Source organism: Chrysochloris asiatica, unplaced genomic scaffold (genome assembly GCF_000296735.1).
Source record: "Chrysochloris asiatica unplaced genomic scaffold, ChrAsi1.0 scaffold00125, whole genome shotgun sequence".
NCBI classification, from domain to species: Eukaryota; Metazoa; Chordata; class Mammalia; order Afrosoricida; family Chrysochloridae; genus Chrysochloris; species Chrysochloris asiatica.
Genome location: NW_006408643.1, coordinates 2,825,499 through 2,837,211, shown reverse-complemented (window position 1 = coordinate 2,837,211; position 11,713 = coordinate 2,825,499). Strand labels below are relative to the sequence as shown.

General features: G+C 42.8%; 1 protein-coding gene across 1 annotated transcript in view; it reads left to right on the top strand.

Moving 5' to 3' along the window:
• The window catches only part of LOC102821187 (long-chain-fatty-acid--CoA ligase ACSBG2-like), a 54,126-nt gene that overhangs the window by 6,507 nt on the left and 35,906 nt on the right, over positions 1-11,713 (top strand). The window contains exons 4-5 of the mRNA XM_006869021.1: positions 3,712-3,832; positions 6,210-6,290. Coding sequence (XP_006869083.1) covers positions 3,712-3,832; positions 6,210-6,290 — 202 coding nt within the window. The remainder of the gene's footprint in view (positions 1-3,711; positions 3,833-6,209; positions 6,291-11,713) is intronic.

Below are 11,713 nucleotides of genomic sequence, written 5' to 3'. Positions count from 1 at the left end.
ATGGCACTTTCAGTATTCTCCTCCAACACCACAACTCAAAGGCATCAAATCTTCTAAGATCTTCCTTATTAGCAGGTACAAAATATTTATACACTGTATCTTCGCAACTGTACTTACAATGAAAATGGAAACTATGTTGTTGCAGTAATCCTAAACACAATAGAATAAAACACTGCCCGTCCTGCCCCTTCCTCACAGTCATTGCTGTGTTTGAGTCCACTGTTGCTGCCACGTATGGAGGGTGATTCTTCCTCTTCATTTTTCGCTGCCCCGTTACTTTTAACATACCAACAATGACCTATTTCATCGACTCCTTAGAGTAGTTTTAGGCAGATACTATTATCCCCAATGACAATAATGAAGAAGATGATGGGGGTCCCAGAGATGTTAAGACACTTCCCCAGAGTCACACAGCGGTTGAAGGGAAGAATCTGAGGCTTGAAGTCAAGAGTTATCCAAGTTGAGATGAAACAGCAGCTCCCATCAGAATGAAAGGAAGTGCTTGGAAAGAAACATTAACATTGGCTACCGTATTCTTTGTTACCATATTTTTTCACATATAAGGTGCATGCGTTGTGTTGTTGTGAAGTGCCGCTAAATTAATTCTGATTCATAATGACCGTATGTGCAATAGAATAAAACACTGCCCGGTCCTGCGCCATCCTCACATTTGTTGTTATGTTTGAGCCCCCAAATGAGTGTGCACTATGTGTGTAAAAATATCATATTGCTGAACACCGAGAATAAGTGTTCCAACTACTGGTGTACGGAAGACATTGACAAAGAACAAGGTACAGGGCATTGATGGAATATAAATTGAAATCTTTTAACAAACTGGTGCAGCACAGGAGGCACTCACTCATCTCTGCCAAGAAATTTGGAAGACAATTACCTGACCATCTGTCTGGAAGAGATCCATATTTGTGCCCATTCCAAAGAGAGGTGACCGAACGGAATGTGGAAATCATCAGACAGTATCATTACTATCCCATGAGAGTAAAATTTTACTAATGGTAATACAGAAACAGCTGCAAACATACATTGACAGAGAACTTTCTGAGGTTCAAGACCGATTCAGAAGAGGATGAGAAACGAGGGATATCACTGCTGACGTCAGGTGGATCTTGAGTGAACACAGAGACGACAAGAACTACCTTTTGAAATTTTCTGTTTTGCTCCTTGACTTCCTCAATTCTGCCATTTGTTTTAACATCTCTATGCTGGAGAACAAGTTTCAGAGTCTCTTCTGACATCCAATTTGGTCTTTTCTTTCTTTCCTATCTTTTATATGAACTTTCTCTTTCTTCATGTATCATCCCACAACTCTTCTGGTCTTTGCTTATTATTGTCTTGTTCATCATTTCTGTCCTTGAGATGATCTCTAAGTTCAGGTGGACTATATTCAAGGTCATTTCAAACCTACCGGCCACTTCTTGGAATGTTTGCTATACAGGGTTGCTATCAGTTTGACCTGACTCCACAGCACTCGTAACAACAACAACAACAACAACGTCTTTGGTCTCTAATGCTTCAAAGCTGCTCTTTATATGATCTCTAAGTTTAGGTGGGATATATTCAAGGTCATATTTTGGCTCTCGTGGACTTGTTTTAAATTTTTTCCACTTCAGCCTGAACTTGCATATGAGAAATTCATGGTCTGTACCTGTCTGTCCCCTGGCCTTGTTTTAACTGATGATATGGAGCTTTTCCACTGTCTTTTCCCACAGATTCAATCAACTGGGTCTCTGTGTGTCCCATCTGGTGAGGTCCAGGTGTGTAGTGATATTTTATGTTGCTTAAAAAAGGCATTTGTAATAAAGAAATCATTGATCTTGTAAACTTCTATCATGTGATCTCCAGCATCATTTCTATCACCAAGGCCATATTTTCCAACTACTGACCCTTCCTCTTTGTTTCCAATCTTTACATTCCAATCACCAGTAATTATCAATATATCTTGATTGCATGTTTGATCAATTTCAGACTGAAGAAAATTGGTAATTTCATACTCACTGGCCTTAGTGGTTGATGTGTACATTTGAATAATAGTGATATTAACTGGTCTTCCTTGTAAGCATATGGATATTATCCTATCACAGACAGCATTGTACTTCATGACAGATCTTGAGATGTTCTTTTTGATGATGAATGTGATGTCATTGATCTTCAATTTGTCATTCCTGGCATAGTAAACTTTGTGGTTATCAGATTCCGGATGGCCAATACCAGTACATTTAAGCTCACTAATGCCTAGGATACCTTGTACAGGGTCGCTATGGGTCGGAACCGACTCGACGGCACTAAACAACAACAACAACAATGCCTAGGATATCGATGTTTATGTGTTCCATTTCATTTTTGACAATTTCCCTAGTTTCATACTTCATACATTCAATGATCCGATTAGTAATGAATGCGTCCAGCTCCTTCTCGTCATTTTGAGTTGTGCCCCATTAGCAAATGAAGGTCTCGAGGGTTTTACTCCATTCGCGTCATCACGGTCAACTCTACTTTGAGGAGGCAGCTCTTCCCCAGTCGTATCATGAGTGCCTTCCAACCTGAAGGGCTCATCTTCCAGCACTCTATCTGACAATATTCTGGTGCTCTTCATCATGTTTCAGTATTCAGTATTCTGGTGCTATTTGATAATGTTCCACTGCAATTCACCATGGCTAAACATTCAGATGTAACGTGCCTCTCCATCTTACTAGATTGTTTTAGTCTAGAACCTCTGCTGAAATCTGTCTGCTTGTTGGGCAGGAGTTAGCTAGTAGACACTATAAGAGATGCCATCAGGAACATGTAATTTAAAAGCACAATGAGATACCATTCCACACCCACTGGGTGGTCAAGTGGAGTTCAAATCCTTGCTCTGACACTTAGTTGCTCTGTAGCCTGGAACAAACGACTTCACTGCACAGAGCCTCAGTTTCTCCATCTGTAAAATGGAGCTGCTATAAGGGTTCCAGGAGCCCTGGTGTGGAGCTGTGGGATAAAGCACTAGACCGCAAGGTCAGTGGTTCAAACTCACCAGCAGCTCCTCAGAAACCCTATACAGGGTCGCTATGAGTCAGAACCAACTTGATGGCACTTAATAACAACAACAGCAACAATGAAGGTTTCAAGGAGACCTGGTGGTATAGTGATTAAGATTGATGGTTCAAAGTCACCAGCAGCTCCCTGGGAGAAAGCTGGGTCAGTCAGCTTCCATAAAGATGCCAGACTTGGAAACCCTATGAGGCAATGGGCTTGGTTTTGGTTTGGGGAGGGTTGCATTACCTGGTATCATAATGACATCATGTTGTTGTCATTGTTACGTGCCACTGAGTCAATTCTGACCCATAGCGACCCTGTACAGTGTTTCTGAGGAACAACTGGTGGATTTGAACTGTCCACCTCATGGTTCATAGTCCAGTGCTGGTCCTACAGTGCCATACCAGGAGTCCGGAGCTGGATCTGCCATTCTCATAGTTATCATTTTGTTCTTTTGTTGTTGTTGTAGTTGTGTGCCATCGAGTCGGTTCCAACCCATAGCAACCCTGTATAGGGTTTCCAAGGAGCTGTGAGCTTTGTTCTTTTAGTCATTGTTAAGTTGTTGAGGGAGGGAACGCCAACACCAAAGATGCAAACTCACAATTTGCCTATAGTCATCCCCTACCCACTTCCAGACATTCCCATCTTAATGCACACTTGTGTGTTTTCTCTTCCCAGGGGCCTCTGTGTCGGTATTTATGCCACCAACTCTGCTGAGGCCTGTCAGTATGTTATCAGCCAAGCCAAGGTCAACATCCTACTTGTTGAGAATGATCTACAGCTACAGAAAATCCTCTCGGTAAACCCCCCACCCAGTGCCAAAGTCACCCAGGGGAACATCAGGGCTGTGGTCTGGTGTCTGATTCCTCCCACCTAGATACCAGAGATGATGGGTTTTGCTGGAGTTTGCTCCATGCATGGGCTCAGTAAAAGCCCTCCATAACCACATAGGTAAAACTGCTGCCAAGGTGGGGGTTGCTGCTGTCCAGTGGTGTCAGTTCAGTTACAACTCATAAGGACTCTCTGTGTAACAGAATGAAACACCGCCTGGTCCTGTGTTTGGGGTGGAGGTCTGTAATTTCCCATTTATAGTAACTTAACGTCTGGTGTGGCACTGTAGGATCAGCACTGGACTGTGAATCACAAGGTTGGCAGTTCAAACCAACCAGCTGCTCCTCAGAAACCCTATCAGGGTCGCTTTAGGTTGGAATCGACTTGACAGCATTTAACAACAAGAATGCCCTATGAAGTCTCTGTTAAAATGCATTAATGTGTTGTTTTATATACGTCCTTAGTTTATTATTTTCCTTTTAGAAATTTGATTATTTCTTGCCTGGTGCGCTGTATCATTTTCTTCATTTCCCACTATTGTCGCCATTTCTGAAAAGATTTTGTCTTTTCCTTCTATTTCTTTCCTAAGTTCAACTACTTCCTGGTTCACCTTTTTGGTGTTGGGTTCACGTTTCTTTGACAGATTTCTTATATGTTTGCTTTTTGCTCTTTCTTCAGAGCTGTGTTTGCTGTATGCTGTCTTGAATGTTTTGCTGCAATGTTGAGTTATACAATTTTCCTTTGTTTCATAGTGACATTTCTTAAGTGAGCTTCTTCATGTACAGTGAAACTTGGCTCCTTCTTACTCACGATGTCCCCCCTTGTTGTATCTTCATTGTGGGTGTTTTAGAATTGGGGGTTTCAGGAGTCCTGGTGTGGCGCTGTGGGCTAATGCGTCAGACTGCACAGTCGTTTGAACTGCAAGGTAGGTGGTTCAAGCTCACCAGTTGCTCCTTGGAAACCTATACAGGGCCCCTATGGGTCAGAATCGACTCAATGGCACTTCACAACAACAACAACATGTTTATCATGTTTCGGTAGAAGGTTCCAGCTACTTTTAGAGCCACTTTCATGGAGGATTTTTTTTTGCCTGACCCCATCTTGAGGAGACCCTGGATGGTACAAGCAGTTCATTCACTCAGCTGCTAACTGAAACACTGGAAGTTTGAGCCCATTCAGTGGGGCCTTGGAAGAAAGACCTGGTGATGTTTCTAAAAACATCAGCCTGCTGCAAATTATGGAACAGAGTTATGCTCTGACACATGGAGTTGCCCTAAATCAGACCCAACTTTATGGCAATTGGTTGTTTTGGGTTTTTGTTGTTGTTGTTGTCTTTTAATGAGACTCCAATTGAAAAGTTAGCTGAATCCTACCTCCAGAATGTCAGCTTTCCATACAACAGCATTGCAAAATACTGTTTGTAGGCAGAGCTAGAGCTTCCTTCATGAGTGTGTAGCCAAATTCCATCTAAGGCTTGTCTTCCTTGTCAGTATCACCTTGCATGGCTAAAACAAAGAAAGAGACTGGCTGAACGAGAAAGAGGAAAGCTATTATATGTCAGCTGATCAAATGAGGAGCAAGTTGGGACCACGTTCTACTGCATCACCAAGACAAGCTCCCAGAACAAAGGTTTTATAAAGTGAAACAAGACATTGTGCTAATTGGATGATGTAGTGAGTGGCAGGAATTTTGAATGGGGCATATACAAAAGCCCCAGGTCAAAATTACAATGTCTCTTAGTGCACGATGTGGACTAGAGTTGCTCCCACTTTATAACTGGGTTCTTCCAGAACTGTCTGGGAGTGAGCGTCACTTTTCAACCTCAGAGCCTTCCAGGGTCGCCTCCAGGTACACAGGCACAGACTCCTAGAGGTGGTTGTTGTATTGTTGCAAGGAAACAATGCTCGGAAAAACGAGTTAATTTCAGACCGCAGGTGTGCCATATGAAATAATGTTGCAACATGGAGGTGTTGTTGTTGTAAAGTGACACCAAGTCCATTCCAACTCATAGTGACCCTGTAAGCATTCTGAGGAGCAGCTGGTGAGCTTGAACCACTGGCCTTGCAGTTTAAACAGCTTTGCAGTCTGACACATTAACTGACAGCACCACACGTGGGTTAGGGTTTCTTAAACTATCTAGTGGGGGGCTCTCAAGACTGCAGATACCCCCCAAAAGCAAGTTGTGGAGAACAGTTAAGTCGTTTTTTTTTCCACTCAGGAGAGAGAGCAACGTTTCAGTGTGGGCAACGAAGCTCTGTTGCTAGGAGAGAGACTCTGAGGAGCTTCAGACTCACACCCTTCCCAGGGCAGGGTTGCAATGAGGCTGACACAGAACTTTCTTTCAGATTTCACAAAAAATGGAGACCTTAAAAGCAATCATCCAGTACAAGTTGCCACTGAAGGAGGACAGCAGCAACATTTATTCCGTAAGTGGGTGAGGGAGGTTGGTGGGCCAGCCCAAGGTGGGGGGACCCTAGAGGAGAAAATGTGTGTGGCCTTCTGAAGGTAATGTGTGTGTGTGTGTGTGTGTGTGTGTGTGTAGGGGGGAATAAGCAAATGAAGTGAGTGTGGCCACTCAAAGGAAGTGGAGGTGAGAGAAGAAAGTAGGTGTGGTCATTCAAAAGGCGTGTGGGGGGTCCTTGCGGGTGGGCAGGACCATCAAAGAGAAATGTCTGGAATCCTGTAAGTGAGTGGATGTGGCTTTGCAAAAATGAAGTGCATCTTGAGCACTGGAAGTGGGCGGGGCCTTGGGAGTCTTTTTTCCTGGCCTGAAGAGTCTTCCACCCAGAGGCTCCTTGGAAGAAGGAACTAGGATGGTCTACTTTGGAACGATCACTTCCATTGAAAACCCTTTGGAGCACAGTTCTACTCTGACACACACGGTGTCACCGAGTTGGAGTCCACTCCTTAGCAACTAACAAAGCAGTAAGTTTGGGACTTGTGGTGAGGGTCTGACTCCCCTCTCCCTAGTCTGGGCCCTGCAGCTGGGCTCCTCCAACATCGCTCTGCATCTCTGTGTGGTGTCTTTCTCCACTCAATCTCTCCAGCAATGCTGAGCTCTTGGATGGTGGCTCTGCCTGTCTTAGGGTCCTGAGACGGGGCGCAAGCCCTGTGGAAGCAGTCTTGCCTTCTCTGACCTGCTCTTGGAAGAAATATAACATGAATTCTGCCCTACTCTGCCCATCAAGGTGGCCAGAAGCTCTACTGGGCTGGAGGGTGGGGACACAGACTCTATCTCTTTATTCTTTACTGTTGTTGAAACTTTGCTCAGAAGAACAAGCAGCGTCACTTTCTCCATGGACAGTTCAGTGACATTCTTCGAGTTGTACAACCTTCTCCCTCTCCTTTCCCATGAACGTGAGCTTTCTGCCCCCTGAGATTCCTGGCTGCCATTTGCAGGCACAGTTGTCAGTTTGATCCATATAGATAGTTCTTCAACATCCGACTGTATTCACGCTAAATGTTCTTAACTAAATAAGCTAACTTCCTGTTTGGTTTAAAAAAGATTTGGGGGAGATGTTTTATTAATTAAGATTTAAGGCTTAAAGATGATCTCAAGGCAACAGTTTCAGTGTTCATCCACCCTCCGTGGCTCCAGAAATTCTGGATTTCATGAGAATTTGTTGTTCTGTTCCACATGCCCCCCCCCCTTTTTTTTAAATCAGTATTCTTCTATATAATCTTGTATCAAAATATTCAGTAATGGTAGCAGTTCTTCTGGTCTCATAGCAAAGGAGATATTTGTTTATGAAAGCATTTAGGCATGCATTTTATTTCCTCCTCCCATTCCAAATCCTCCTCCTTCTTTGGCTGCTTCCATCAAATAGAGAGACCAATTACCCTATTTTGGATTAGGCTTCACCTCTTAATGAAGGAGGGTCCAAGTTCTGAAAGAGTGTAAGACTGTAACAGTTGTAGTCATTTCTAGAAAAACACATCCTGAAGAGACAGGAAATGTTGAGTTGCAAACAGCAGAGACCCACTTCAGCTGACGGAAGGTTGGTTTTATTTTGTTTTGTGTTTTCTTTGAAAGCTTACATGAATAGTCTTACAACGGCAGGAACCTGGGACAAGCTCCTGTTGATTTCCTGAGATTTGGACACTCGTACTTTGGGTCTAAATCAGAAGGCTTAAAAAACCATGGAGTTTGTTTTTACCTTCATCACGTGGGAGAAAAAGGAAAGCAGTAACGACCCTTTGTGGCTGTCAGACACATTCAACCACCTTTTTGCACCTTCCCAAAACGGGAAAGGTGACATCTTCTGAAAAATCAAACGACAGTTTAGTTTAATAAGGAGTGTCTGTCCTAAGCTCTGTGCTCACCACCGGATGAAATTGACAGTGGCTACTCGAAAGGGCTGATGGGAAATTTCCGGGGCAGTGAAATTTCCGGGGCAGTGAGCTTCCGTTCACGTTCACGGCAAAGGAGTGACTTGGAAAAGGAGGGCGAGAATGGTTGTACAACTTGAAGAAGTGAAGGAATGTCACTGGATTGTCCGTGTAGAAACTGTTGAGTCGATGTCTATTTTTGCTGTGTATGTATAGTCTCAACAACAACAAAATAAAATAAAATGATTTACAAATATTGAAGTCCCAGGAGAAGGACCAACTAAGTAAGAAGATGGTTCAGAATTACAGCTTTTTCCAAGGTGAAAAATGACCACATTGGACAGAGGAGTACTGTAAGATTCCTTCATGAGAAATGTCATTCACAGCAAGGTTGTCTGAGCCTTGGTACTGCTGCCTTGGGATTGGATAATTTCTGATTACGTGCGTTGGGGGAGGTTGTTCTTTGCACTGTAGGATGTTGAGCAGCATCCCAGATCTCTATCCACTTGATGTTGCCACTGAGTTTGTTCTCACTCATGGTGACCGCAGGCTTGGAATGATGTTTTGTTGTTGTTGTTGTTGTTGTTGTTGTCAGGTGCCATCGAGTCAGAACCGACTCATAGCGACCCCATGCACAGCAGAACAAAACAATGTCCGATCCTGGGCCAACCTCACTACCGCTGCCACACTTGAGTCCATCAATGATGCCACCTGGCTGATCCATCTCGTTGGGGGTCTTCCTTTTTTTTTTCCTGATCCTCCATCTTACCCAGCATGACATCCTTCTCCAGTGACTGTTTTCTCCTGACAACATGTTGTTGTTGTTAGGTGCTGCCAAGTTGCTTCTGACTCATAGCGGCACTATTCACAACACAGCGAAACACTGCCTGATCCTGCACTGTTCTCACAACTGTTGTTAAACCAGAGCTCATCACTGCTGCCACTGGGCCAGCCCATCTTGTTGGGAGTCTTCCTCTCTTTCGCAGATCCTCTACATTACCAAGCATGGTGTCCTTCTCCAGGGACTGATCCCTTCTGATAACATGTCTGAAGCACGAAAGACAAAGGCTCTTCATCCTGGCTTTTAAGGAGCACACCAATTGTGCTTCTTCCAACACAGATTTGTTTGTTCTTTGCGCAGTCCATGGTACTTCAGTGTTCTCTCCAACACCATAACTCGGATGCATCCATTCTTCTGTGGTCTTTATTCATTTCACATGCATATGTCTTTGTTGTTAGATACTGCCAAGTAAGTCATCTCTGACCCATAACAACCCTATGCACGTCTGGTTCTGCCCCATTCTCACAACCGCTGCCACGTGTGAGTCCATTGTTGCTGCCACTGTGCCAGTCCAGCTCATAAGGGGTCACCTTCCTTTTTGCTATCCCCAAACTTTACCAAGAATGATGTCCTTCTCCAGGGACTGGTCCTTCCTGATAATATGTCCAAATTTTAAGAGATGAGGTCTGGCCATCTTGGCTTGTAAGGAGCATTCTAGTTGTACTTCTTCCAACACAGATCTATTGGTTCTTTTGGCAGTCCATGGCACTTTCAGTATTCTCCTCCAACACCACAACTCAAATGCGTCAATTCTTCTATGATCTTCCTTATTCACTGTCCAGCTTTCACATGCATATGAAACTATTGAAAATACCATGGCTTTGGGTCAGGAGCACCGTAGTCTTCAAACTGACATCTTTATTCTTGAAAACATTAAAGAGGTCTTGTGCAGTGGATTTGTATGATGCAATATGTTGTTTGATTTCTTCTTCTGTTGTTTTGACGACGGCTTCCATGAGTGCTGATGGTTGATCTAAGCAAAATGAAGTCTTTGACAATTACAATGTTTTCTCCATTTATCACGATGTTATTTATTGTTCCAGTTGTGAGGATTTTTGTTTTGTTTACATTGAGCTGCAACCCATACTGAAGACTTTGATCTTCATCAGCAAGTATTTTCAGTCCTCTTCACTTTCAGCTTGCAAGGTTGTATCATCAACATATTGCAGGTTGGTAATGAGTCTTTCTCCAATCCTGATAACACATTTTTCTTTATATAATCCAGCTTCTTCAGTTATTTGCTCAGTATGTAGATTGAATAAGTATGGTGAAAAAATACAACCTTTCCTGATTTTAAACCATTCAGTGTTCCTTTGTTCTGTTCAAACAACTTGTCTCTTGGTTTTTGTACAGGTTCCTCATAAGAACATTTAAGTGTTCTGGAATACTCATTCTCCGCAATGTTGTCCACAGCTTGACGTGATCCACACAGTCAAAGGCTTTGCAAAGTCAATAAAGCCACAGGTAAACATCTTTCTGGTAAATTCTGCTTCCAGCCAAGATCCTTCTGATGACAGCAGTAATATGCTTCATTCCACGTCCTCTTCTGAATCTAGTTTAAAACTCTGGCAGCTTCTTGTCTATGTACTGTTGCAGCCATTTTTAAATTATCTTTAACAAAATTTTACTTGCATGTGATATTTATATTGTTCAATGATTCCTACATTCCACTGAGTCACCTCTCTTTGAAATGGGCACAAATATGGATCTCTTCCAATCAGTTGCCCAGGTAGCTGTCGTCCAAATTTCTTGGCATAGATGAGCAACTGCCTCCAGTGCCACATCAGTTTGTTGAAAGATTTCAATTTGTATTCCATCAATTCCTGGTGCCTTGTTCTTTGCCAATGCCTTCAATGCACCTTGGACTTTTTCCTTCAGGATCATTGACTCTTAATCACGTGCTAGCTCTTGAAATGTCAACATTGATCATTTCTTTTTGGTCCAGTGACTCTGTTTATTCCTTCCATCTTCTTTTGATGCTTTCCACATAATTCAATATTTTGTCCAAAGAATACTGCAGTATTTAATGTTAAGGCTTGAATTTTTTCCATAGTTCTTTTAGCTTGAGAAATGCTGAGCATGTCTTCCCTTTTGGTTTTTTAACTCCAGATCTTTGCACATTTTATTGTAACACTTGACTTTGTCTTCTTGAGTTGCCCTTTGAAATGTTCCATTCAGCTCTTTTACGTCCTCATTTCTCCCATTTGCTTTAGCATCTCTGTGCTGCAGTGCAAGTTTCAGGATCTTTTCTGACATCTCTTTTGGTCTTTTCTTTCTTTTGTTTCTTTTTAATGGCCGTTTGCTTTCTTCCTGTGTGATGATCTTGATATCATCCCACAACTCTTCTGGTTTTCAGTCACTAGTGTTTAATACATCCGATCTGTTCATGAGATGGTCTCTAAATTCAGTTGGGATATTTTGGCTGTTGTGGACTTGCTTTAATCTTTGTCAGCTTCAGCCTGAAATTCCATATGAGCAGTTGATGGTCTGTCCCACAGTCTGCCCTTGGCCTTGTTTTGGCTGGTGATAGGGAGCTTTTCCATTGCCTCTTTCCACAGATGTAGTCAGTTTGATTTTTTTGTATTCCATCTGGTGAGGTCCATGTGTATAGTCATCTTTTATGCTGTTTTAAAAAGTATCTGCAATGAAGAAGTCATTGGTCTTGCAAAATTCTATTAT